The sequence below is a fragment of the Eptesicus fuscus genome, chromosome 12, assembly GCF_027574615.1.
Source record: "Eptesicus fuscus isolate TK198812 chromosome 12, DD_ASM_mEF_20220401, whole genome shotgun sequence".
Lineage (NCBI taxonomy): Eukaryota > Metazoa > Chordata > Mammalia > Chiroptera > Vespertilionidae > Eptesicus > Eptesicus fuscus.
Genome location: NC_072484.1, coordinates 9,383,037 through 9,407,171, shown reverse-complemented (window position 1 = coordinate 9,407,171; position 24,135 = coordinate 9,383,037). Strand labels below are relative to the sequence as shown.

The 24,135-nt window shown below is 52.6% G+C and overlaps 1 protein-coding gene across 1 annotated transcript in view; it reads right to left on the bottom strand.

The window, feature by feature from the left end:
- The window catches only part of ATP9A (ATPase phospholipid transporting 9A (putative)), a 128,664-nt gene that overhangs the window by 5,370 nt on the left and 99,159 nt on the right, over window positions 1-24,135 (bottom strand). Inside the window, exons 15-24 of the mRNA XM_054724152.1 lie at window positions 23,606-23,767; window positions 16,054-16,146; window positions 14,934-15,017; window positions 13,451-13,621; window positions 11,918-12,016; window positions 9,886-9,975; window positions 9,665-9,809; window positions 6,301-6,365; window positions 3,790-3,945; window positions 899-963 (exon numbers count right to left, since the gene is read on the bottom strand). Coding sequence (XP_054580127.1) covers window positions 899-963; window positions 3,790-3,945; window positions 6,301-6,365; window positions 9,665-9,809; window positions 9,886-9,975; window positions 11,918-12,016; window positions 13,451-13,621; window positions 14,934-15,017; window positions 16,054-16,146; window positions 23,606-23,767 — 1,130 coding nt within the window. The remainder of the gene's footprint in view (window positions 1-898; window positions 964-3,789; window positions 3,946-6,300; window positions 6,366-9,664; window positions 9,810-9,885; window positions 9,976-11,917; window positions 12,017-13,450; window positions 13,622-14,933; window positions 15,018-16,053; window positions 16,147-23,605; window positions 23,768-24,135) is intronic.

The following is a 24,135-nucleotide window of genomic DNA, read 5'->3' as shown; positions in this document are numbered from 1 at the left end:
GAGGAGTGGAGAGAGGAGATGAGAACCGAGGGGGAATCGGGGACCAGTTCCTGGAAGGCCACGTGGAACACGGAAGCCCCCGCTATATTCAGGCATGTTTGCTTTACTCTTCCAGGACCTGACAAAGGACAAAGTCCATTTTTCCAATTAGAAGTCCAGCGCCTACTCTCAGGCTGAACTGGCAAAACCTAGAAGGATGGGAGGCCCACTCTGTCCGACTGGCCCTGGGGCCTGCGCCTTCCAGCATCTCTTCTGAGCCAGGAGGGCGCCTGTGCGCCTCTATCTAGGGCAGGTGGTAACTAGACTCCACCGACCTGGGTAATTCAAAGGCTGAGCGCCTCTCTGAAAAGGTCAGAAGGAACGTCATGAATTCGGGTCAGGAATGGGGGTGAGTTGGTGGCAGCAAACGTCTAAGTGACACCCTGTCTAATGGGTCAGTGGCACGCAGGGGTCCGCCAAGACTCGCCCGCCTTGCACACCCAACAGCGGGCCGTCCCACTGGGGTCAGCGCGTAGGGAGGGTGCTGCGCAGACCCCAGTTTTCTCTCTTCCTGAGACCCCCATGGAATCGCTGGTCTGCAAGCCTTCACTCTTGCTTTGGTGGCCCATCAGCCAATAACCGTGGGCCCGCGTGGGCCGGCAGTATTTCCTCACCAGGTACCAATGGCCAAGTGCCATGGACACAAGCCTACCGGACTCAACGTCCTCAACCTGGTTACGGGCCTTGCAGTTCAAAAACTCAGTAATTCCAAAAAACGTCTAACCTGCACTGCTGGACCTGGCTTGGCTGGCCACTTGGGGACTTTGTATAATGTTTCTTTATATAATGTTTCTTCTTTCTTTTGTGGCATTTCAGGGTGGCTTCATAAAAAATTAGTACCTTGCCTGGCTTTCCTTACCCAATGATGAGGAATCCTTGGTACAGAGGAACGGAGGCGAAGTAGAACACAGAGGAGAAGACAGCCTGTGCGAGGAGAAAGAGGACGTGAGCAAAGCCATCCCCAAACCCCGATGTTCATGTTTATAAACACAGCACCCACCTCTGACAAAGCACTTGTTTTACACCGACAGCCATGAGAGCTTTAAGTCTATTAGCTCGCTTAATGCTTACTCAACCTTATGAAGGAGGTACTGTTATCACCATCCCCATATTACCAATGAGAAAAGGCACAGAGAGGTTAAGTGACTTGCCCGAGATCACACAGCTCGTAAGGGACAGAGCCAGGAACCATACCCAACGAGTTTATTAGCTCCAAGTCCTCTCAGCCCCTCTGTGAACACTTTGTAGACGGGCTCGGTGACTCTCCAGGACCACTCAGGAGATCGAGTCCTCATGTCACCTGAATATTACAGGAGGGGAACCTGGGCAGGTAAATGGCACTCAGGACTCTAGCCCACCTGTCTCCGCGCCCACACTCCTAACAGCTCCGCATCACCGCCTCCCTGGATAGGCGACCATCAACAAGTGGGCATCTGGGTGGACTAATATGGAAACACAGTCTCTGCCAGGAGGACACACACCAGTTACCCTGGAGGCGGGGCTGAAGACAAGGCTTTACTTCTTATACTACAGGTTTTAATATTTTTGAAAATTTTACGAATTGCAATTGGACAAGAGGAATAAAGGTATTTACAAACCCTTCCCGGAACTTCTGCTTCCTCATTTGGAAACTATTAGCTACGGGCGGTGAAGAAATAAACCAGAGCGTCCCAATCAGGCCTGATGCTGTGACCGCCTTCTCTGGACTTCCCCGGGTTCACAGAAGGAAAGTGGCCGCAACGCTCATTCCTGAGTATAAAACCCAAGGATGCAGGGACAACGGCTCCCTGAAGGCTTTCCAAGGATGGAGCACGAGGGAAAGGCTGAGCCGGCCTCGTGATCAGGAAGAGGTCTAACCCGAGACAGCGCCCCGCAGCCCCTGCCACGCATGTTCACCCAGCCCAGCCCAGGACACAGGTGCCACCTAAGGCCACGGTCACTGGCAGGAAGCCCTGGTTGCATCCTGGCCGTGATTTCAGAACGGAAAGGTGAAAGCCACGTTTCAAGTAGCTTCTCACCCGGGCTGGGCTGTTGCACAGAAAGGATGGTTGTAACAATGTCAAAAATCTGGTGTTTCGTTTTGCACATCACCATGGGGAGCCTCTTCCTCCAAAAGCCCCGGGCTGACCACAAAGACTTCATCTTGAAAAGAACACTGGGGGGGGGGGGGGCGCACAAAACGCTACGCCTGTATCTATCGAAGAGACCAACGTCAAGGTCCAGTTGTAACAGGGCCTTGCCCACTTTCAGCACGTGGACAGGGTCAAGGGCACTCTCCTAGCACAGAGAACCGTTCTCACCGACAAGGTTTTCCTGAAGCCGTGTGCATGGTGGCATGCGAGCCTTACAGGAGTGAGCTCACCCAGGCCCGCTTTCGTGTGCCTGCCCAGGGACGGGCTGACTGATCTCCCGGTGATTAAAACCACCGTCCTATCCAGTTCAATTGAGGAGCGAACATAAGTTAAAAGTACAGATGTGGTCTGATGAACCGTACCAGCTGTTTGGGCTTAGAGCATGTTGATGAAAATCACTTTAAGGCTCCTACACTCATAAGTGCATAGATATTAAAAACATACATTCACCCCAAAAGGCATGCACGGAGGAGGCCGGTGACGGGCGAATTCTCATCAGCACAGAGCAGCACCACCCGGCTCGCCGGAAAGGCAGGATGCCTTGTGCCTTTCACGTATGATTAATCACCTTTCCTACAAATTTAAGTGTCCTCTTATTGTACACATTATCCTCTTTTGTTTTATTAATAATGGTAAGAATACTTTTAGCACTTGGTCCCTTATAAAATACTCTACTTTTCAAAGGAGCCCTGAGAGACAAGGCAGATCTAATCGTCCCCATTTTACAGGTGGGAAGACTGAGGCCCAGAGTGGTGAAGTGACTTGCTCAAGGTATCATAAATAGAGTAAGTCCTCACTTAACACTGTGGCTAGGTTCTGTGACTTTAAGCAACACGATGGATAATGAAAACGATGTTTACCATAGGCTAATTGATTTTTAAGAGTTAAGTTCTTACAGCATGTCACCAATGTTATGATGAAATGGTCTTAAACAAATCAACATTGAGGGCCTGTATACTTAGTGATTTGGTCAGAAAAAAACCATGGGTCCCGAGATATAGTATCCCCATGTTCTCACCACTTAACTGGGAGCATTTTCACCTAAATGCCCACGGAGGAAAACCAGGATACAATTGTTCAACACCCAAAACGTGTTCTTTCCTTCCCGTTGGCCTCCTCCCTAGTACACAGTTAACTGCTGTAGCCCTTATGTGTGGAGGGCACCGAGGAGACCTTGACTAAGAGCGCACTAACCCTGAGGGACACGACACAAACTCCCCAGCCCCCCACAGCCCCCTGAGCCTCAGACTCCCCATCTGTGAAATGGGCGCTACTGTGAGGACTGAGTGAGACGCGGCATTGTGAACACTTAGCCCGATGCCCAGTGTATAGGTAGCGCTCAAGAAAAGCAAGTTATTCTCGCCTGGCCCTTATTTCTGCATGTGGAAAACTCAGTACCCATTTAGCATTTAACTCGGCACTTTTCCTTCCGGCAAACCAGTTATAACAACTCTGGTCATTTACACGACACCCCAAGGATGGCCTTCACCACCTAACAGGAAGGATCCGGGCAGTCCGAGGTCCATCAGCTGCCATGGGGCCTGGAGCGGGTACCGGCTCCAAGACACAGCCTCATTCCCAGGCCCTCTCCGGGACAGCCGCGCGCCTGCGCACCCACCTGCATGGTGCTGATGCACAGGCTCCTGTGGATCACGAACTGGCTGAGGGCGGCCGAGCGCTTGTAGCTGTTCCGGCCATGCACCATGAGCAACCGGCCGAGGTGCTTGAACTGAGTGACGGAGAAGTCGGCAGCCAGCGAAGCCTGCTTTCCTTCCTGAAATCCGATGACATGGGCACCGTCAGAGGCACAAGAGGTCAAAGCGAACACATTTGTTTTAATTGAAAAAGCAAGACTCTGTAAGGAGATCTTCGAAGAACTTCAATGAAGAGACTCTTTGGTTTCAAGCTACACACAGTGGGTGGTCCAAGTCTAAATTTGATTTAAAAAGAGGAATTTATTTAAACAAAAAACATTCCAAATCACAGATAGTTATAATTTGGAGGTCAAATGGATGTGGCATTAAGCCTTGGGGGTAAGGCCCACGCCGTAATGCGCATCAGAAGCAAAGAATCACCCAAAGACAGGCATTTTATAACGCTCGGTTCCCTTAAGAGTTAAAAATGGGGGGTGGGGGATCAGATGCTACTAACAATATTAAATGGAACATTCCTGAACATACACGGCAGCTTTGCACATTTATAGAAGTGGAAATAATTTACAGTGCAGCCATACAGTGGAATTTTATAATTTTAAAAGGTACATGATGGATGCCATTTGTGGGACAAACTGATAGGATGCAACAGGAGATGCAAATTCCCCTTAGGTGCTGTTCACACCAAAAACACAGAATGTGAATCAAATCAACCTCACCCACAGGTATCAGGGGAGACTCCTCAACTGTCCCTTTGCTGGTTCCTGGAGATACTTTTACTCAATGTTTTGAGGACGACAGGGGAGAATGAACTATGAAAATTATATAATGTTATCTCAACGTGCCATTTGGGGGGGACACATAATGTTATTTTGGGTACATAAAAGAATGTTCTTTTTCTTAAGAGATCCATGCTAAAGTAGTTAGGGGTAACACATTATATCTGCAACTGACTTCCAACTGGTTTGGGGGCTGGGGGAGAAGAAAGAGAATGAGGCAAATGGTAACAATTGGTCAACTGAAGTGAAGAATAGATAGGTGCTCCTTGCTCTATTTCAACTTCTGAAGGAGTGACATCTTCAAAATAAAAAGTTTGTGGGAAGGTAAAAAAGGACGGATCTACATGTTCTGATGTAGAAAGAAATCCAAGATATAACAGATGTCATCAAGATGCATTAAAAATGCATAATGTTGCTCAGCCAGCGTGGCTCAGTGGTTGAGCATCGACCTGTGAACCAGGAGGTCACGGTTTGATTCCTGGTCAGGGCACATGCCCGGGTTGCGGACTTGATCCCCAGTGTGGGGCATGCAGGAGGCAGCCAACCAATGAACCTCTCTCTTCATTGATGTTTCTCTCTCTCTCTCTCTCCCTCTCCCTCTCTAAATCAATAAAAATATGTATTTTTTAAATGCATAATGTTTCTAATTTAAAATTATACCTGAAAATAATATACATACATGTGTAAGATATGTGTATGCATGTACATGTGTATGTGTATACAATATATACATACATACACATTCATAACCAGCAATATACACATAGACAAAAATTCTGAAGAATAAACAATGTTACCACCTAGATGAGGCTATCTAAACACCTTCATCCATTTTTAAGGTGTTTTAATTTTTTACAGTGACCATTTCTTCCTTTTATACTCCAAAAACAAAGGTATCAGAGTATAATTTTAAGGAGAAATGTTTTGGCTCCACATAGACACATGTAAAGAATTCTATCCTTTAAACTCAAGTGTCTTCCTAAAACCTGCAAAAAAAGGAGTCCATACAGAGTCCATACGTAACATTTCATTCAAGGATCACTTAACCAGGAAGGGTGAAAAGGAAAAAAAGGATGAGCCAAATTCATGAAGATACAGACCAAAATGTAAGGGGCGCCCCCGGCCCTCACGCAGGGACTCTGCACTCGTATTTTGCACCCAGTTCTGACGGCTGGTGGCCACTGTTCTTTCGGATAGTCACTGAGTGGGCACCAATTAGAGAGGGCGGAGCAAACTATGGGAGGCCAGCACTCAGCCGACCAGGAAAGAAACGGAAAAACTGCTGTAACAAACCCTCGAAAGACCTGCAGCCCCCAAGCCTCTGAGCCATGCCCCGTTCTCCCACATTCCGCACACAGTGTGGCAACTCGGGCTCTAACTGACACCACCACCCCAAGGAAAGGTCGGAAGTGCATCCAGCGTGCCCTAGATTATGGCAAGAACCTTGGTTTTTAACTTAGGTTTTTGCAAGCAAAAAATCAGCATTTGTCTGTACGATGCAGTGATCCGAATGCTGACCCCAGGTGGTAAGGCGAGGTCGTCAGGATGCAGGTTCCTTACAGCACATTCCTAATGTGCGACTCCCAAAAGCACCGACGCTGTGCCTCGGAGGAGAGAGAAACTCCAGCTCATGGACAGAGCGCCCCAGCCAACGACACGCCACCTGGCACTGCCACCCGGCACCCGGCACCCGCTCACCTTCCCCTCGACGCCCACGCCGCAGTCAGATTCCTGAATCATACTGACGTCATTGCCGCCGTCACCTGTGGTCACAAGACCAGAGAAAAAAAGCCCAGAAGTTGGGAGAGGCGAGAAACTTGGTTACTTCCCATAGTCTTACCTGTTCTGCCTTTTACTGAGTGCCGACTAACGGCCGTGTCTGCCCGGCTCCACAACCACGCCAACTGTTTTCCAGCGGGTGTCAGAGGGACCAGTGACTGGCCGAGGGTCCCTGCCACTCAGCAGCGGCAGGGGGTCTGTGTCCACGCCCCATTTATGGCCACCACCCGCCCTGCCTCTGACGGGTGCTGTCGTGGCAAGTACGTTTAAAGTGACCCCATTTGATCCCCATTTGATCCCGTCAGCACCACTGGGAAGAGCGCGGTAGCTCTCCCACCTGACCAGCGAGCAGGCTGAGGCTCAGCGGCGCAGGGAGCCACCAGGCACCCAGCCAGGAAACGCCAGCAGAGAGCGAGGTCCAGCCCCAGCCCCTGGTGTGGTCTTCCCCCCTCAGCAATGCTGCGCCCCATGTCGCTGGCGAAGGAAGTGCCAGCTAAGGAGCGAAGCCCTCAGGCACACCTATCTACTCTTTCTCAAAGGGAAATAGTAACAATCATAATTATAACAAAATAGAGCCAAGTCTGTGGAGGAAATTATCAAGACCCGAGCAAAGTGGCCAGGGGAGTGTGAAGAACAGGGCCGCAGGATCCAATTATCCCGCCAGAAAATGGAGCCAGCGTACCAGCGGGACAGGCTCAAGCTGCAGCCTACCTACCGCCCAGGTAACTAGCCTACCTGTCGCCCAGGTGAGCTATCCTACCTACCGCCCAGGTGAGCTATCCTACCTGCCGCCCAGGTGAGCTATCCTACCTGCCGCCCAGGTGAGCTATCCTACCTGCCGCCCAGGTGAGCTATCCTACCCGCCGCCCAGGTGAGCTATCCTACCCGCCGCCCAGGTGAGCTATCCTACCTGCCGTCCAGGTGAGTTAGCCTACCTACTGCCCAGGTAACTAGCCTTCCTACTGCCCAGGTAACTAGCCTTCCTACTGCACAGGTAACTAGCCTACCTACTGCCCAGGTAACTAGCCTACCTACTGCCCAGGTGACTAGCCTACCTACTGCCCAGGTGAACTAGCCTTCCTACTGCACAGGTGAGCTATCCTTCCTGCCGCCCAGGTGAGCTATCCTACCTGCCGCCCAGGTGAGCTATCCTACCTGCCGCCCAGGTGAGCTATCCTACCTGCCGCCCAGGTGAGCTATCCTACCTGCCGCCCAGGTGAGCTATCCTACCTGCCGCCCAGGTGAGCTATCCTACCTGCCACCCAGGTGAGTTAGCCTACCTGCCGCCCAGGTGAACTAGCCTACCTGCCGCCCAGGTGAGCTATCCTACCTACCGCCCAGGTGAGCTATCCTACCTACCGCCCAGGTGAGCTATCCTACCTACCGCCCAGGTGAGCTATCCTACCTACCGCCCAGGTGAGCTATCCTACCTACCGCCCAGGTGAGCTATCCTACCTGCCGCCCAGGTGAGCTATCCTACCTACCACCCAGGTGAGCTATCCTACCTGCCGCCCAGGTAACTAGCCTTCCTACTGCACAGGTAACTAGCCTTCCTACTGCACAGGTAACTAGCATACCTACTGCACAGGTAACTAGCCTTCCTACTGCACAGGTAACTAGCATACCTACTGCACAGGTAACTAGCCTTCCTACTGCACAGGTAACTAGCCTTCCTACTGCACAGGTAACTAGCCTACCTACTGCACAGGTAACTAGCCTTCCTACTGCACAGGTAACTAGCCTTCCTACTGCACAGGTGAGCTTGCCTACCTACTGCACAGGTAACTAGCCTTCCTACTGCACAGGTAACTAGCCTACCTACTGCACAGGTAACTAGCCTTCCTACTGCACAGGTGAGCTTGCCTACCTACTGCACAGGTAACTAGCCTTCCTACTGCACAGGTAACTAGCCTACCTACTGCACAGGTAACTAGCCTTCCTACTGCACAGGTAACTAGCCTTCCTACTGCACAGGTAACTAGCCTACCTACTGCACAGGTAACTAGCCTACCTACTGCACAGGTAACTAGCCTACCTACTGCACAGGTAACTAGCCTACCTACTGCACAGGAAACTAGCCTTCCTACTGCACAGGTAACTAGCCTACCTACTGCACAGGTAACTAGCCTTCCTACTGTACAGGTAACTAGCCTTCCTACTGCACAGGTAACTAGCCTACCTACTGCACAGGTAACTAGCCTTCCTACTGCACAGGTAACTAGCCTTCTTACTGCACAGGTAACTAGCCTTCTTATTGCACAGGTAACTAGCCTACCTACTGCACAGGTAACTAGGCTTCCTACTGCACAGGTAACTAGCCTTCTTACTGCACAGGTAACTAGCCTTCCTACTGCACAGGAAACTAGCCTTCCTACTGCACAGGCAACTAGCCTTCCTACTGCACAGGTAACTAGCCTTCCTACTGCACAGGAAACTAGCCTTCCTACTGCACAGGCAACTAGCCTTCCTACTGCACAGGTAACTAGCCTTCCTACTGCACAGGAAACTAGCCTTCCTACTGCACAGGTAACTAGCCTACCTACTGCACAGGTAACTAGCCTTCCTACTGCACAGGTAACTAGCCTTCCTACTGCACAGGTAACTAGCCTTCCTACTGCACAGGTAACTAGCCTTCCTACTGCACAGGAAACTAGCCTTCCTACTGCACAGGCAACTAGCCTTCCTACTGCACAGGTAACTAGCCTTCCTACTGCACAGGAAACTAGCCTTCCTACTGCACAGGTAACTAGCCTACCTACTGTACAGGTAACTAGCCTTCCTACTGCACAGGTAACTAGCCTACCTACTGCACAGGTAACTAGCCTACCTACTGCACAGGAAACTAGCCTTCCTACTGCACAGGTAACTAGCCTACCTACTGCACAGGTAACTAGCCTTCCTACTGCACAGGTAACTAGCCTTCCTACTGCACAGGTAACTAGCCTACCTACTGCACAGGTAACTAGCCTTCCTACTGCACAGGTAACTAGCCTACCTACTGCACAGGTAACTAGCCTTCCTACTGCACAGGTAACTAGCCTTCCTACTGCACAGGTAACTAGCCTTCCTACTGCACAGGTAACTAGCCTTCCTACTGCACAGGTAACTAGCCTACCTACTGCACAGGTAACTAGCCTTCCTACTGCACAGGTAACTAGCCTTCTTACTGCACAGGTAACTAGCCTACCTACTGCACAGGTAACTAGCCTTCTTACTGCACAGGTAACTAGCCTACCTACTGCACAGGTAACTAGCCTACCTACTGCACAGGTAACTAGCCTACCTACTGCACAGGTGAGCTTCCCAGTGCGCTCCTGCAGCAGGCGCACGATCTGGGCCTTCTGCGTGGGGGCGCAGCGACAGCAGACCACGGCCGGGCACTGGCAGGCCAGCTCCATGAACTCGTACTCATAGTACTTGAGGCAGATCTGTTGGGGGAGGGAGAGGGGGGTCAGCAAGGTCACTTCCCTCACAGCAGCAGGAAGGGGCGCCATGCGGTCCTACCTCCAGGGAGTCTCCAGAGATGACCAGGGCGCAGTCGTGTTTCCTGCGGAAGGCGTTCAGCTCGAGGTGGGCCTCGCCGCGGTTGGTCACCTGGAAGGGAATGAGGGGTGAGGCGGCTTCGCTCTTCAGAGGCCGCAGAACAACAAACAGTAGCTTCCTGGAGCCGCATAAAGACAATGGCCACTTGGCCAAGGACCCCTGCCCCTCCCCTGCCACCAGACCCAGAGCCAAATTAAATCCTGTTCGTGATGATTCTGTGGGGACCGGAGAGCCTGTCCGTCACCTTGCATTTCCCCAGGACGGCTGTGACCATGTAAAAAAAAAAAAGAAACAAGAACAAGGACTGCAGGTTCCGCCTGTGCCGGGCCCTGCCCCGCACTCTCGGGTTTCCCCAGGCACTTCTCACAGGACGCCACGAGGTGCGGGCAATGGCTCTCCCTTACGTGTAAGGAAACTGAAGCAGGACATGTGTGTTAGCCTGCCTCACACACAGCGAGAACGCCACGTGCGGGCACCCGGCAGGGGAGGCCGGCTTTCCATGAAGGACCAGATGTGAACTCCTGTGGGCCCCGTGGGCCATAAAGCAGCCTCCGACAGTTATGTGAACGATGGGTGGATCTGCGTTTAGACAAAACCGTTCACCAGAACAGGGAGCTAGCACGAGTGCCACGGTCTGCAGTCCCTGGATTCTAGGACAGACAGTGGATTCTCATGATCTGTGACGGTCACGCTCTGCACCGCCCCGCCCTGAACGCTGAGTCTGCAACACGGACCAGGCCCCAGGGAGGCACAGGCATGGTTCCTGCCAGCCTCCGCTCACGGTATCTCTTGCCACCCGATCAATACATAACCTCGTGTTATGTGTGTTTCTGCTTAAAGACATCTTTTAAAACACATATTTATTGATTCCTTAACGCTGAACTCATGGCCAACAGCACTGGACGCGGGCCCGGGAGCCAAGCATTTCCTCCGTGGGGCACATACAGCCCTCCTGTGCTTCGGAACAGTGGCCGTCCCTCATCACTGTGCTGGGGCCATTTTACACGGTGCAATCGCTAACAGGAAGCACGAAAATGCAAAGAAGGTGGCCCTACAGGGACCGTGGAAAGGACACTGTGCAGCGTGAGCGCTGAAACAGGCGGCGGAGCCACCCTGTTGGTCCTCAGCGGGACGTGCAGGACTCAGACTGCGCCCCGCGCACCTGACCCCAGTGACTCGGGAAGCACCTGAGCATTGCTTTTCGGGCCACAGATCGATTTTAGTGAGCAGGCAGGTTTGTACGTAGATCCCATGGACAATGAGGATCCACCGCATCTGCCTCTAAGCATCACTGTGTGTGCTGTTCCCCAGACAGCTGGACTTCTGGAAGCTTCTACGTGCAGGGGTTGAGAGGGAGACCCCCAAACATCTAGATCCCTGCAGCTGTTGGTATGGTGGTTCCGATTTCAGATGAGTGGACACCCTGCCCCAGAGGGACCCTGCTCCTCACCTCCCACTCAGTAAGGCCAGGCACTCCTAATGCCTGCTTGTTTGGGGCCATTTCTCCCGGGCCCACCCAACACACCTCCTCCCGAAGGCTCCCAGGTGTTCCTTCAGGCCAGTACCTGTGATCTGGACGTTATTTCTTACCCACGGACTGGCCTTCAAGGATGTGGTGAAATCCTGGACTCCTGGCTACAATTCCACATGGATGCGCCTATCTGCATCCTTCACGCCAATCCTGCCTCACTTCCCGCAGCCTCTCAAAGGGCCCACGACCCCACCAGGGTAAGACCACACGTTCACACAGGCCGGGACGGGGTGCTCCGGAGACACCACCTCACTGGGTCGTCAGTGATTCCCCCCAAACCGGCCATGGAAGCCCCCGCCCAGCAGGTTAACGTGCTCCCCTCTCGAGGCCCCCTCGAGGCTAAGAGGTCACGAGGTTATGAGGTCACGAGGTTATGAGGTCGCGAGGTTATGCGGTCACGGGCAAACTGCAGCCACACACACCCCCCCCCCCCCGTGAGGCCCCACGCAGAGAACGCTTTACCAGCCGAAACACGTGGATGTCCTGGTTTCTGGTCACCAGATGCGCGTTCTTCGCCGTGCACGTGGCTGTCTCCAGCTTGTCCCCCGTCAGCATCCAAACCTGGGATCACCGCAGGAGAGAGTCCCCGTGGTTAGTGTTGCTGAGGCGGCCTGTCGCCGCGTCGCCTGCATCAGCCGAGTTTCCAAGAACATCGAGCTGAACTTGGTGTGTCCCGTTTACCTCCTCGAGGCTCAGGGGGCCCCCACTCATGACAGGAAATGCCCCGTTCCAGGGCGTCAGGACGCTGCGCGACCGCCTCTGGTGGCAGCAGACGCCGGTGTGGTGCTCAGAGAACCGCTGGGCCACACGCTTCAGGGACATCATGAAGCTCGGCCTCTGACCTCACAACCCCTCTTCGGGGAATCTTTCTTAGAGTAGTAACTCATCTCTAAGAAAGGGGGGCCTGTATGGGTGAGGGCTCTCTTCCGGGTCCTACAGGAAACATGACTTGTCACGGAACACATGGTCTGTCTACCTGGTCGGACGCCGGTCAGGGATCTCGTGGGGTTAACCCTGACTACAAAGCGCTGGTGGTGGACGTGCCAGGTTCCCACCTCGTCACAGACCCCTCATTGCTGTGGGGGCAGAGAGGTGACTTGCCCCGACGCCGCACGGCTAGGTCCCACCAGGGAGGTGCTGGAGACGCCCAGGGACAAAGTTTAAACCACAACGCAGTAGAAAGGGGCCTCTGACATCAGGCCGTTTTTTCAAAATTGGGATCTCGCTGTCAGTTTCCGGAGCCAAAGTACATGACAGCGTTTGGTTTACAAAAACCCATGCTCGCACACATGGGCGCCCCCGATGCGCCCGGACGTGCCCGGAGCGCCCTTGCGGCAGGTCTCACCCGCAAGCTCGCGTGGCCCAGCTCACACGCGCTCCTGCGGAACGCAGGCCCAAGGGCGCGCCCAGAGCTGCTTTGGGGCGGAGGCGGGTGGCAAACACACCCGTGTTCTCAGGGGCTCTGGGGCTCTGAGCCAGGAAGTTCGAAGATCCTTTGCAGGCTCTCAGACGCCCTCTACTGGCCTCTCCCGATGACACTACTGGACATTCGGGGCCCCAAATGGTAGAGTACAAAACGAAACGTGGCAGTTTGCTGGGGCAGGCGGTCACTCTGTTGGGTGGCCACCCACTCACCCAGACCCACAGACAGGCGGCTGGCTGGCTGGCCACTCACAGGGATATAATGGACACACGTGGCATTGAGGGACGAGGAGCCGCATGCGGTCCTGCCTGCGTGGAGCCCGGCGTGGCCAGGAAGGCCAGCCAGGAAAGCAAACGCGCAGGCCTTTCCAACACCAGGGCTGCCGGGGCGGAGGTGACGAGAGGCCCACCTGAGACAGGGCTGAGGTCCCTGCACACCTGGCTCCCTCTGTCCCACGTCCTCCTCTCCCCCATCTCCCACCTTCACACTCTGCTCAAGGGATAGCTGTGTAACTCCGGAGCCCATCTCCCCGGGGCGGTAATTCAGCAGCCAGGCCGCAGCAGGCCGCCTACCTTGATGCCGGCGTTCCGCAGCGTCTCCAGCGTGGGCCTCACGTCTGCCTGCAGCTGGTCTTCCACCCCCGTCAGGCACAGCAGCTCCATCTCCATCTCCAGGCTCTCGATCACCGTGGCCACTTTGAGGGAGCGGTCATGCACGCTCAGCTTGGCCTGCACGTAGCGAGCCTGGGACACAGCAGGGGACATGCTTAGGGTGGGGAGGTGCAAGGCTGTCCGACACCGGGGGGACGGCGTGCTGATCCCACCGCAGCACCTGGTGTAGACCTCAGAGGGGTGACACGGAGGCTTCCGGTCCCTTCCAAGTTCACAGTCCAGACACGGGAGTTGGACAGACCGGAGTTCCACCCTTGGGTCTGCACTCATGTGCTGTGCAACTTCCAGCAAGTTGCTTACCTTCTCTGAGCCTCTACTGTTTTCATCCAGAAGCAGCAATAACAGCCCCAACCTCACTGGGTTGTTGCGAGGATTGGCACAACTCAAGAGCTCAGAAAAACAGTAGGTTCTCCCGCACAAAACGCACTTTTAACCAAGAATCCCTGAGGAAGTCCCACTCGGAGACCATCGACCCAACCCTTCTGTTTACCCCTCTTTACAGTGCTGGCAAAGACCTAGGAGAAAATCAGAGGCCCCTCAAGGACCGACTCGAAACTGATGCTTTTAAAACGGAAAGGAATGTGGACTTGATCCGGGCTAGGCCTCTTGCTAATTAAAACTTTACAAAGAACTCACACATAAAAGAGACAGAGACCAGCACAGCTCCTCTCAGTGGAACAGGACAAGGGTCCAGAGCCAACCTCACCTCTCCCTTCCCGTCTTGCATGTGTGTGCCTTGGCTTTATGCCAGGACTGGGGATCTAACAAAGACACTTCCCTTCAAGGGACCCACAATCTATGGGACAAGAGGACATATTTATGCTGGAGCCCTTGGCTGTGAAAGTCAATGATCTGGTTCAACGTTAATTATTTTTTATAGCTTTAAAAAATTAGGGCCTCATTCCAAATTCCAGGAGGTGTGCTATGGGCCAATGACCAGCCTAAATGTTGGGGATATAAGGGCCAAGCAGAGTGACAAAGTGCTCTCAAAAAGATTTCATTCCAGAAAAGAGATATTAATGTTTATATACATGGTCATTCCAGATGTTTGTAAGTACAAAGAAGAAAGTTAAATGGGGTGAAGGGTGGAGAGTATTGAGGTGGGGCTGCCTTAGATGGGGAGTCCGGGAGGACTTCTCAGAGGCGGCAGCATTTGAGCTGAGAGCCAAAGGAAGTGAGGGAGTGGGCCACGGAGCAACACGAGCAGAGAGAGTTCTGTGCACTCAGAGGCAAGTGCAAAGGCCCGGGGACAGGAGTGAACCTGACTGTGCTCGGAAGGGACAGCAGGATGGCAAGAGCAGGAGGAGCGAGGGGCCGCTGGGAGGAGACGTGGCCGGGCAGGTGGGCAGGGCTGAGAATAACCAACCGTCACGGAACCGCTCACCTCGAAGTCCTGATACTGCTCCTCGGCTAGGGACTTCTTCGCCACCACGAGCACCCGCAGCCCCTCTCGGGCCATGTTCCCACACTGTGGAGCAGAGGGCGGTCAGCGGGGCCGCGCTGGGGGTCTGCCCGGGCCCTGACGCGCGCTGAGGAGGGCCAGACGCTGAAGGGACAGGCCCCTCCCGGGGGGACCCTGCCTTCCCCAAGCCGTTTCCCGGAGTGAACCTTCTAAGGGGAGGTCGTGGCAATGGCCCACGGGCCACACGACCTACAGTTTTCTGTGATGGGCACCGTATGCTCCGAAATGTAAGTCAAGGGTGTAACACTGCACAGGAAAATCTGGATTTCCGGCTTGTTGGGAAAACGGAACCTCTGACCACACTGAGCACGTGTTCCCAAATAACTGCAGGAGCTGACGGAGACCTACGGCCACTTCCATGGGCTGCCGGAAAGCAGGTGTCAAGCTGACAACATGCCCGTGCCTTTAACATACAAAACGTGACCCTGTCAGCCAGTTCCGTTTGAGTTACCTGCCTGGCCCCGTCGGCATTTGTGTTTGCAAACCACCTCATCGAAGATGTAGTAGCCACACCCTTGTATAATCACTTCCCGGGAGCATGTGCTGGGCCCAGGGCCCTGTTCCCAACAAAGAGTGTGGCGAAGTGGGGGCAGGTGACGTCCGTCTCTCCGCCTGTCCCGCTCCCTCGCTTGCCCCTCTGACAAAGCCAGCTGCCGCGCTGGAAGCTGTCCTGTGGAAAGGTCCACATGGCAAGGAACGTGGCAGCCTCCAGCCAACAGCCACCAAAGAGCTGACTCCTGCCCATGACCACTGAGTCTGGACAGGGTCCTGCCCCGGCTGAGGCTTCAGATGAGACCCCAGCCCCAGCCGACCCCTTGACTGCAGCCTGTGAGAGACCCGGTGGAGGACCCAGCCAAGCTGTGCCCGCATTCTTGACCCATAGAGACCGCGAGAATTGAATGTGTTATGTGAAGCTGCAGCATTTTGGGGTGATGTGCTACGTGGATAATGAATACAGAGACCCCCCTCGTGCTGACCCCCTGTAAGGGCAGGCCTCCAGAGGTGCCCGCAAGGCCGGTTCCCACGCCCACATCACGCTCACCTCTTCCTCCAGCCAGTCGTTGTACTGCACGATGCCAGCCATGACGACGTCGGCGCCCTTGATGTAGAAGGTAATTTCCCCCGTTGACTCGTCCTAGAGGGGCCGGAAGGCAGGAGTGAGCGGGAGGAGCGCTTCCAGTGCCCGCTGCCCGTGACAGCGGGCGCACCACGTGTGCTCGGTGGACGCCCATGTTTTCCACTTGGCCAGAGATAAAAAGCCAGAGGGGGCCTCGCTTTGGGGCAAAGGCCACAGAAAACAGCAGAAAACTCAGAGCATTTGAAAAATTATTAAATGATGAAAGCAAGATCAAAAGGATTTAAGAACTTGGTTTGTTTGTGTTTTTTTAAAGTAACTACCATTCCAGCAGGAACAGCTCCCACGCTGTAAGATTGTAAGATAACTACGTTTACACACTGGCCAGCCTGTGTCACCACGCTGGGACGGGGCGGGGGAGGGGGGTGCGGGGGGGAGGGTGCGGGGGGGAGACGCAGACCGGGAGACAATCCCCTGGACCAGGGCTTCTCGGCCCTGGCACTCCGACACTCGCCGGGAGAACTCTCTGCTGTGCGGGGAGGGTTTCCGGCAGCGTCCCTGGCCCTCTCCCACCAGACACCAGCAGCACCCCAGGGAGACACACAAAACGTCTCCAGACATGAACACATGTCCCCTGGGAGGCAAAACCTCCGCTGCAAACCACTGATCTAGATGATGCGTCGCCCCCCACCCCCACCCCCCCGCCCTGGGTAGCTGAGCACTGGGCTAGGGAGTTCCAGTTCGCCTGGCCAGACTTTCTGGGGAGTGGGTAACCCACTGTACAGCCATCAAATGCTCGAACCTGGTACCAGCCCCAGCCAATCCCCCATGGGACAAGCTACTTCTTTTCTCTAAACCTCAGTTTCCTCACCTGTGAAACAGGGACCCTAACAACTCTTACTGCAGAGGTGTGTGTGGCTTAAACGAGACCATCGACGTAGAGCACGTAGCAAAGGGCCAGACACACAGGAAGTGCCCACCCCGGGCACCCCTTTCCGCTTGAGTGGCAGTAACTCCATAGCCCTCGGTCACACTGTACGTGGAGAAGGAGGCTTCTCGGCACAGAGGTCCTCAATGGGGGCAATTCGCCCCGCCCAGGAGACATGGGGCAATGTCTGGAGACATTTCTGGTTGTCACAGCGGGGGTGGTGCTGCTGGAGTCTAGTGGGTACAGACCAGGGAGGCTGCTGAACATCCTACGGGGCACAGGACAGACTCACAACCAAGAACCACCCAGCCTCAAGTGCCCACAGCGCCCAGGTTGAGGAACGCTGGGAAAATCGCTGGTTCTTGCCCTTTCCACGACTCTTTCCTCGATGATGCCCATCATCGGGAGGCTGGAGGCAGGGAGATGGGCAAGGGAACTGAGCGTGGCCATCACCACCCCGGACCTAAATTCTACTCCCCGGGGACGCCCAGACGCGTGCCTGTTAACGCTTCATACAAAATAACACGACGCCGGATCAGTGGTACAGCTTCCTCTTTTAAAATAACTTTCAAAGCCCTCTAATCACTGACGATCTTTTTAGAACATGCTTACTCAGAAAAGCACCACCCGCCACGCAGCGCCACCTGCGTCTGAAAGCTCCGGGCGGCGCCTTATCGCTGACAGATCGCGCCCATGCTCGCTGGTGACTCAGGCCAAGGAGAGCTGTGGGGTCTGAACATGAAAGCCTCGGAGTCTTTTTTTCCTTCCCCTTCACCCAAATGGTGCTGAACAAGAGAGCCATAGGAAATGAGGCCCCCTCCCCGGCTTCCTCTCCTCCCGCAGGGACTCGAGAGAGCCCAGCCTCTCGTCCAACGTAAATACTGTGTTGACTGCCTCCTCCCATTAGTCATTTCCTCCCTCCAAGTTCATCACCAGGTTACTTCGTTCCCATATTATGGCAAGATGACGCTATAAATTTAGAGAGATCTGCCGGGTGTGTGGCATTGTTTGGGGCCTCATCTTTTTCCACGGTGGTCTGGTGCTGGCCCCTGTTCAAAGGCCTCTTCTATTCAAACAATGGCCAGGGGGTGATCTACGCCAACGGCCCGACTGCATCCCTCGGCGTGGGGCGGCGGTGGGACAGCTTGGGCACAAGAAGAGCAGAGCAGGCGGCAGCACACGAGCCCCGAAGAAGCTGGTTCCTGAGAAGACAGACTCCCGCAGACCCGGCCTCGCTCTGTGGGCGCCAGGCCGTGCCACCACGTCCAACCCACGAGCCCACACGTTTGAGAGGGCTGATGAACCAGGCGAGAGCAAACCCTAACTGTCAACAGTCACGAAACAAACCAAGAGCCTTCATCACTGGCTGAAACGTCGTCACATCAGGTGACGGACAGTTATTTTCCAATACGGACAGGATATATGGACACGTTCGCGCTCAGTTCCCGGCCCCGCCACACTGAACAGCGGCGCTGGATTCTCTGTGAGGAGGCTGTCCTGGCCTCCACCCACCAGATGCCACCCTTGGAACTGTGACAGCCAACACTGTCTCCAGGTACTTGCAGATGTCCCCTGCGGGCAAGGTGGCCCCAGCATGAGAACCCGAGTGAGATGCGTGCAACATGCAAAACTGGTCCGAACGCCCTGGGTGCTGACTTCCACCCATCAAAAGCAAAGAGAAAGAGAAAGACAGGTCAGAAACCAAGAAAAATTAGCAAAATAATACGTATTGCGTCAACGACAGCCTACCGAAGACGGCTGCTCATAGATGTCCTTTCAGCAGCGAGAAATGAAAAACAACCTAAGCATCCAAAAATATATATCCTATATAATAAAGAGGTAATATGCAAATTGACTCTCACACCCTCGCACAAAATGGCCGCCCCCATGTGGTCAAAGATGGCTACCACAAGATGGCCGGCAGGGGAGAATAGTTGTGGGTGATCAGGCCAGCAGGGGAGGGCAGTTAGGGGTGATCAGGCCTGCAGGGTAGGGCAGTTGGGGGCAATTGGGTCGGCAGGGGAGCAGTTAGGCGTCAATCAGGCTGGCAGGGGAGTGGTTAGGGGGTGATCAGGCTGGCAGGCAGAAGCGGTTAGGGGCAATCAGGCTGGCAGGCAGGCGAGCAGTTGGGAGCCAGCAGTCCCGGATTGTGAGAGGGATGATCCTTGTCCACAGGGATCGGACCTAAACTGGCAGTCGGACATCCCTTGAAGGGTCCCAGATTAGAGAGGGTGCAGGCTGGGCTAAGGGACACCCCCCCCTCCAGTGCACGAATTTCATGCACCGAGCCTCTAGTAATTAAATAATGGTACATTTTTTTCCAACAAAACACCATGCACACATTAAAAATCATGTTACAAAATCATGTTTTAACAATATGAGAAAATTTTCACCATGCAAGTTCACTGGAGAGGAGCAGTTTAGGAAGCCTTCTGTGGAGTTTAATGCCAACTTTATAAAAATGGTCACAGATATGCCCACTCATATGCTTGGAAAAAACCGACGGGAAATTCTCCGAGGAGGTCGCCGCGGCCACCTTTGGTGGGAAATAAAGACAAGTAGTTTTGATCTTCTTCTTTATATAATTATTTGTTCCAAAGGGCAACTAAATGCTGACGTTTTTATAACCTGGGTAGGAAGGAGTGCTGTTTTCAGATGATACATTTGCCCACCCAACAGTATCCCACTTCCAGGCATGAGTCCTGCTCTTGCTGTGGGAAGACGCGGGGACACATCTGACCAAGTGTCTGGGAATGCGAGTCCCTTCCCACTAGAGAAAGGGCGGGTGCACACTGCCCACTCGTTCTAGGATGGCCGCTACGGGACCAGTCCTGATGATTCAACCCTGAAATGACTTTAGCAGAGCCCACGGCCCTCACGCTTGGAAAAATAAAGGCTGGAACGAAGTTAAAGTGATTCCACAGGAGATAATGACTCTAATTCCCAGGATTTACCCTGTGGCTCTGAGGCCACGGGTGCTCCTGACATCCAATGTGTGCTGCAGATGTGGAGGCCCCGGGTCATAGAGGCTGAGACCAGTGAGAGAAACAGCAGGTATGTGGGAGGGGAGCTCCCTCCTGCCCCAAGGTGCCAAGGACACACATCCCATGGAGCGTAAAAGCACCTGCTGGGTCCAGCCAGCATGGCTCAGTGGTTGAGCATTGACCTATGAACCAGGAAGTCACGGTTCAATTCCCGGTCAGGGCGCATGCCCGGGTTGCAGGCTATTACTACTATTACCAATTTCTAAGACTACTATTCCTAATGACTAGAATGGAATCTACAACTTGGATCCCTCGGCCAAGAAAGACTTGTGTAGATAGAGTGGTAGAGATCCTCATTAAATCCAGAAAAAAATGAGACTCTTGTTCCAAAGAGTTTTCTCCAGCCATGCCTGATAGTGCACGGAGCCTTTAAACAGACCAGCAACCTCCCAATACCAAAACAGGCCTGGGATGGAACCAAGAACCCTGCACTTACTCAGCGCCCCCATAATTCTGGTTTAAGAAGCCAGGTTTAAGAAGAAAGTGGCCTATGAACCCAGGGTTCCCAGGCTCCCCTGGATGGAAAGTGTGATCCCCATGAGTAAAAGCGCAAGTAGGAAGACAAGATGCTAATTCAGACTCTTCAGAGAGGCAACACGGTAAAAGTCTGACACTATCCAATGTGGGGGAGCATGGGGGGGACTGAGATTAGAGCAAGCCCTTTGGAGAAGGAGCCGAGGACACCTGGCGGAGTTAAAGATCTGCATATTCAACAAGCCAGCAACGCTCCCTCTGGGAGCACTGCATAGAGACACCGACATCCGTACAATGGAGCCTCGGACAGACAAGGCTGCGCAGAGCTGTGCTCTGGCTAGTGGCAGCTAACTAGTGTCTGTCGAGAGAGAACCGCAAAAGGCGGAAGGAAGAGGGGCATAGTCACAGAACGCAGTACCAAAAATCAGCTCAGCTGCACGAAGTGGGTGTAGGTGTAGCACTAAGTTTATTTAGTGTTAAACAAAAAGCAGGAAGTGCAAAAATGATACATAGACTACAGTGCCTCTTACAGAGAGAATAAAAACATGTAACTACATGATACACGTTATTTGTACTCAAACAAGTCTGGTAACAGCCTTTTAAAATTCCTAAAAATGAGGAACTTGGTGCAAGAGACACTTCTAGGAGTGGCAGATGGGGAGACTTCGATTGAATGCATGTTTTATTTCTTTAAGAAAATTTCTGAGCTACAATCCATGCAAAAATATGCGTGAATCTTAGAAATAAAAATTTGAGCAAATGAATTCAAATACAAAAGGGTATCTACTGTACAATTTCCTTTACATAAAGTTCAACAAGAGACAAAATTAATCCATGACAGAAATGGGACAGTGGTTACATCCTTGTTGGGAGGGGGATGTAGTGAGCAGAAATGGGGCATGAGGGAGCTAAGGGTGATGGTGGGGGGCTTCTGTTCCTTGCTCTGGAGGCTGGCTACATGGGTGTGTTAACGTTGTAAACACTTGAGGTGTACACCCTTCGGATGTTTGTGCTTTTCTCTGTGTATGCTGTAGTTCAGTAAAAGTTTCAAAAGCATAAAAAAAAGTTCTGAAATAAATATGGTAAATGATGCTGAGTAAACATTTCTTCAATAATGTTGTGATTGCACAAATGAAAACCCATTGAAAATATTTAATTACAACAAGGGTGTCAAGACCATTCAATGGGGAAACAATAGCATCTTCAATTAATGGTGCTGGGGCAACTGGAGCTCCGCATGCAAAGGCATGAAGCTGAACCCCTACCTCACACCACATACAAAACTAACCTCAAAGGGATCAATGGCCTAAAAAGCAAAACCCACAAAACTCTTAAAAGGAAATAAGGAGTAAATTCATGTCCTTAGATTTACCAGTGAACTCTTAGATAGGATACCTAGTCAAGATCAACAAAAGGAAAAACTGACAAGCTGGACTTCATCGAAATTAGTAACTTCTGTGCATCAAAGGAATTTTATTAATAAAGTAAAAAGACAACCTATAGAATGAGAGAAACCATTTGCATATCATATCTTGGATAAAGCTCTAGTAACCAGATTATATACAACTAAACAACAAAAAGACAAACAACCCAATTAAAAAGTGGGCAAAGTCCTTGAATAGACATTTCTCCATGGAAGATATACAAGTGGCCAGTACGCATATGAAGATGGTTACAGTGACTAGAAAATGGGGCACGAGGGACCATCATCGGTCATTAGGGAAATACAAATCAAAACCACAATGAAATGCCACTTCACAACCACTAGGATGGCTGTAATTTTTAAAATGGAAAATAACAGTGCTGATGAGGATGTGGAAAAACTGGAACCTTCGTATGCTGCTGGCTGGAATGTAAAATTGTGCAGCATTGCAGAAAGAGTTTAGACATTCCTCATAAGTTTAAAAATATAATTACCCAGCAATTGAGTGACTGACCAAGCATGACCCAGCGATTCAACCCTGAAGAACTGAAAACAGGTTTATAATTCTTGTACATGCATGTTCTGGCAGCATTATTCACAATAGCCAAAGGGTGCAAACAACCCAACTGGCCATCAATGGATGAATGGATAGCAACGTGGAATATTATTCAGCCAGAAAAAAGAATGGAGTACTGATACCTGTTACAACATGGATGAACCTCAAAAACATTATGCTAAGTGAATGGAACCAGACACAAAGGCCACATGTTGTGTGATTCCACTTAGATGAAACTAGAGGCGTGGTGCACAACATTCATGCACTGTGGGAGTGCGGGGGGGCGGTCCCTCAGCCCAGCTTCTTGCCGTCTGGGACCCCCTTGAGGGTTGTCCGACTGCTGGCTTAGCGCTGCTGTGGAAGCTGGAGAGGCTCCCACCACCACTGCTGCGCTCTCCAGCCGTGAGCCGACTTCTGGCTGAGCAGCACTCCCCCTGTGGGAGTGCACCGCACCAGGGGGCAGCTCCTGCATTGAGTGTCTGCCCCCTGGTGGTCAGTGCGCATCATAGTGACCAGTTGTTCCGCTGTTCAGTCAATTTGCCTATTAGCCTTTTATTATATAGGATGTCCAGAACAGGTAAATCCATCGAGACAGAACGCAGGTTAGTGACTGCCAGGGACTAGGGGAAAGAAGAGACGAGCAGTGGCTGCTTAGTGGGTACAAGTTCCCTTTGGGGTGATAAAAAGGTTTGAAACTTGAGAAAAGGGTGCACAGCACTGTGAATATTCTAAATGCCACTGAATTATACCTTTAAAATGGTTCATTCGTGTTATATGAATTCACCTCAATAAAAGATATACATTTAGTTCAACAAAAGAGCATGCAATGAAGTGTATTCTTACCAAGAAGTGCCCGGGCTATATCCCTTAGACCTTTCACTCGAGAACGGGGTTAACAAGGAGCTGACCAGCTCTCGGAGGTTCTGTCTGATGAATGAACTAATTTTCTTTCTGCTTAGGGAATCGTGTTCCCTTGTTAGTTTGGGCAACGGAGGACATAATAAAAAGGGGTAGAAAGAAAGTCAAGCCCCAGGACATTCACGGTGTACTTGGGGGTTCTGAACTGCTCCCAGTCATAAATAAAAGGGACTCACCCTCACGATAATGCCCATGCGCTTGCTCTCGTAGGTGAAAGGGAAGATCTGCAAGATGGTGAAGTTCAGGATCTGGTCGCCAGGGGTCCTCAGCTGCATGGAAGACTGGTCTCGGCCCACCAGGGTTAAGCCCACACTTTCGGTCCACTGTACCAGGGCCACCTGCATGTAACACGGGGTCGAAGGTCAGACACGGCAGAGGGTCCTGGTTCACAGGTCAACCACAGGAACACAAAGGCGGAAGGGGGGCACACAGGTGAAATGCAAGCAGCACTGTGTCCCTGGGAAGACTGTGCCAACCCAGTGACGGCATCCGCTCCCTGGCCCCTGGGGCTCTGCACTCACAGCTGCCCCTAAAGGCAGGACTCGCCCTCTCTTCCTGGCCCCACGGCAGGCCGAATGCCAGAGCCCAGGCAGAGCACGCACAGGGTGAGAAGTGACCACAGATCGAAGTCACCACAGACCACTTCTGGGAGAATCTGTACCAAGCCAATTATCTGGACGGACGGGGTGGCTTGACCACCAGGCTC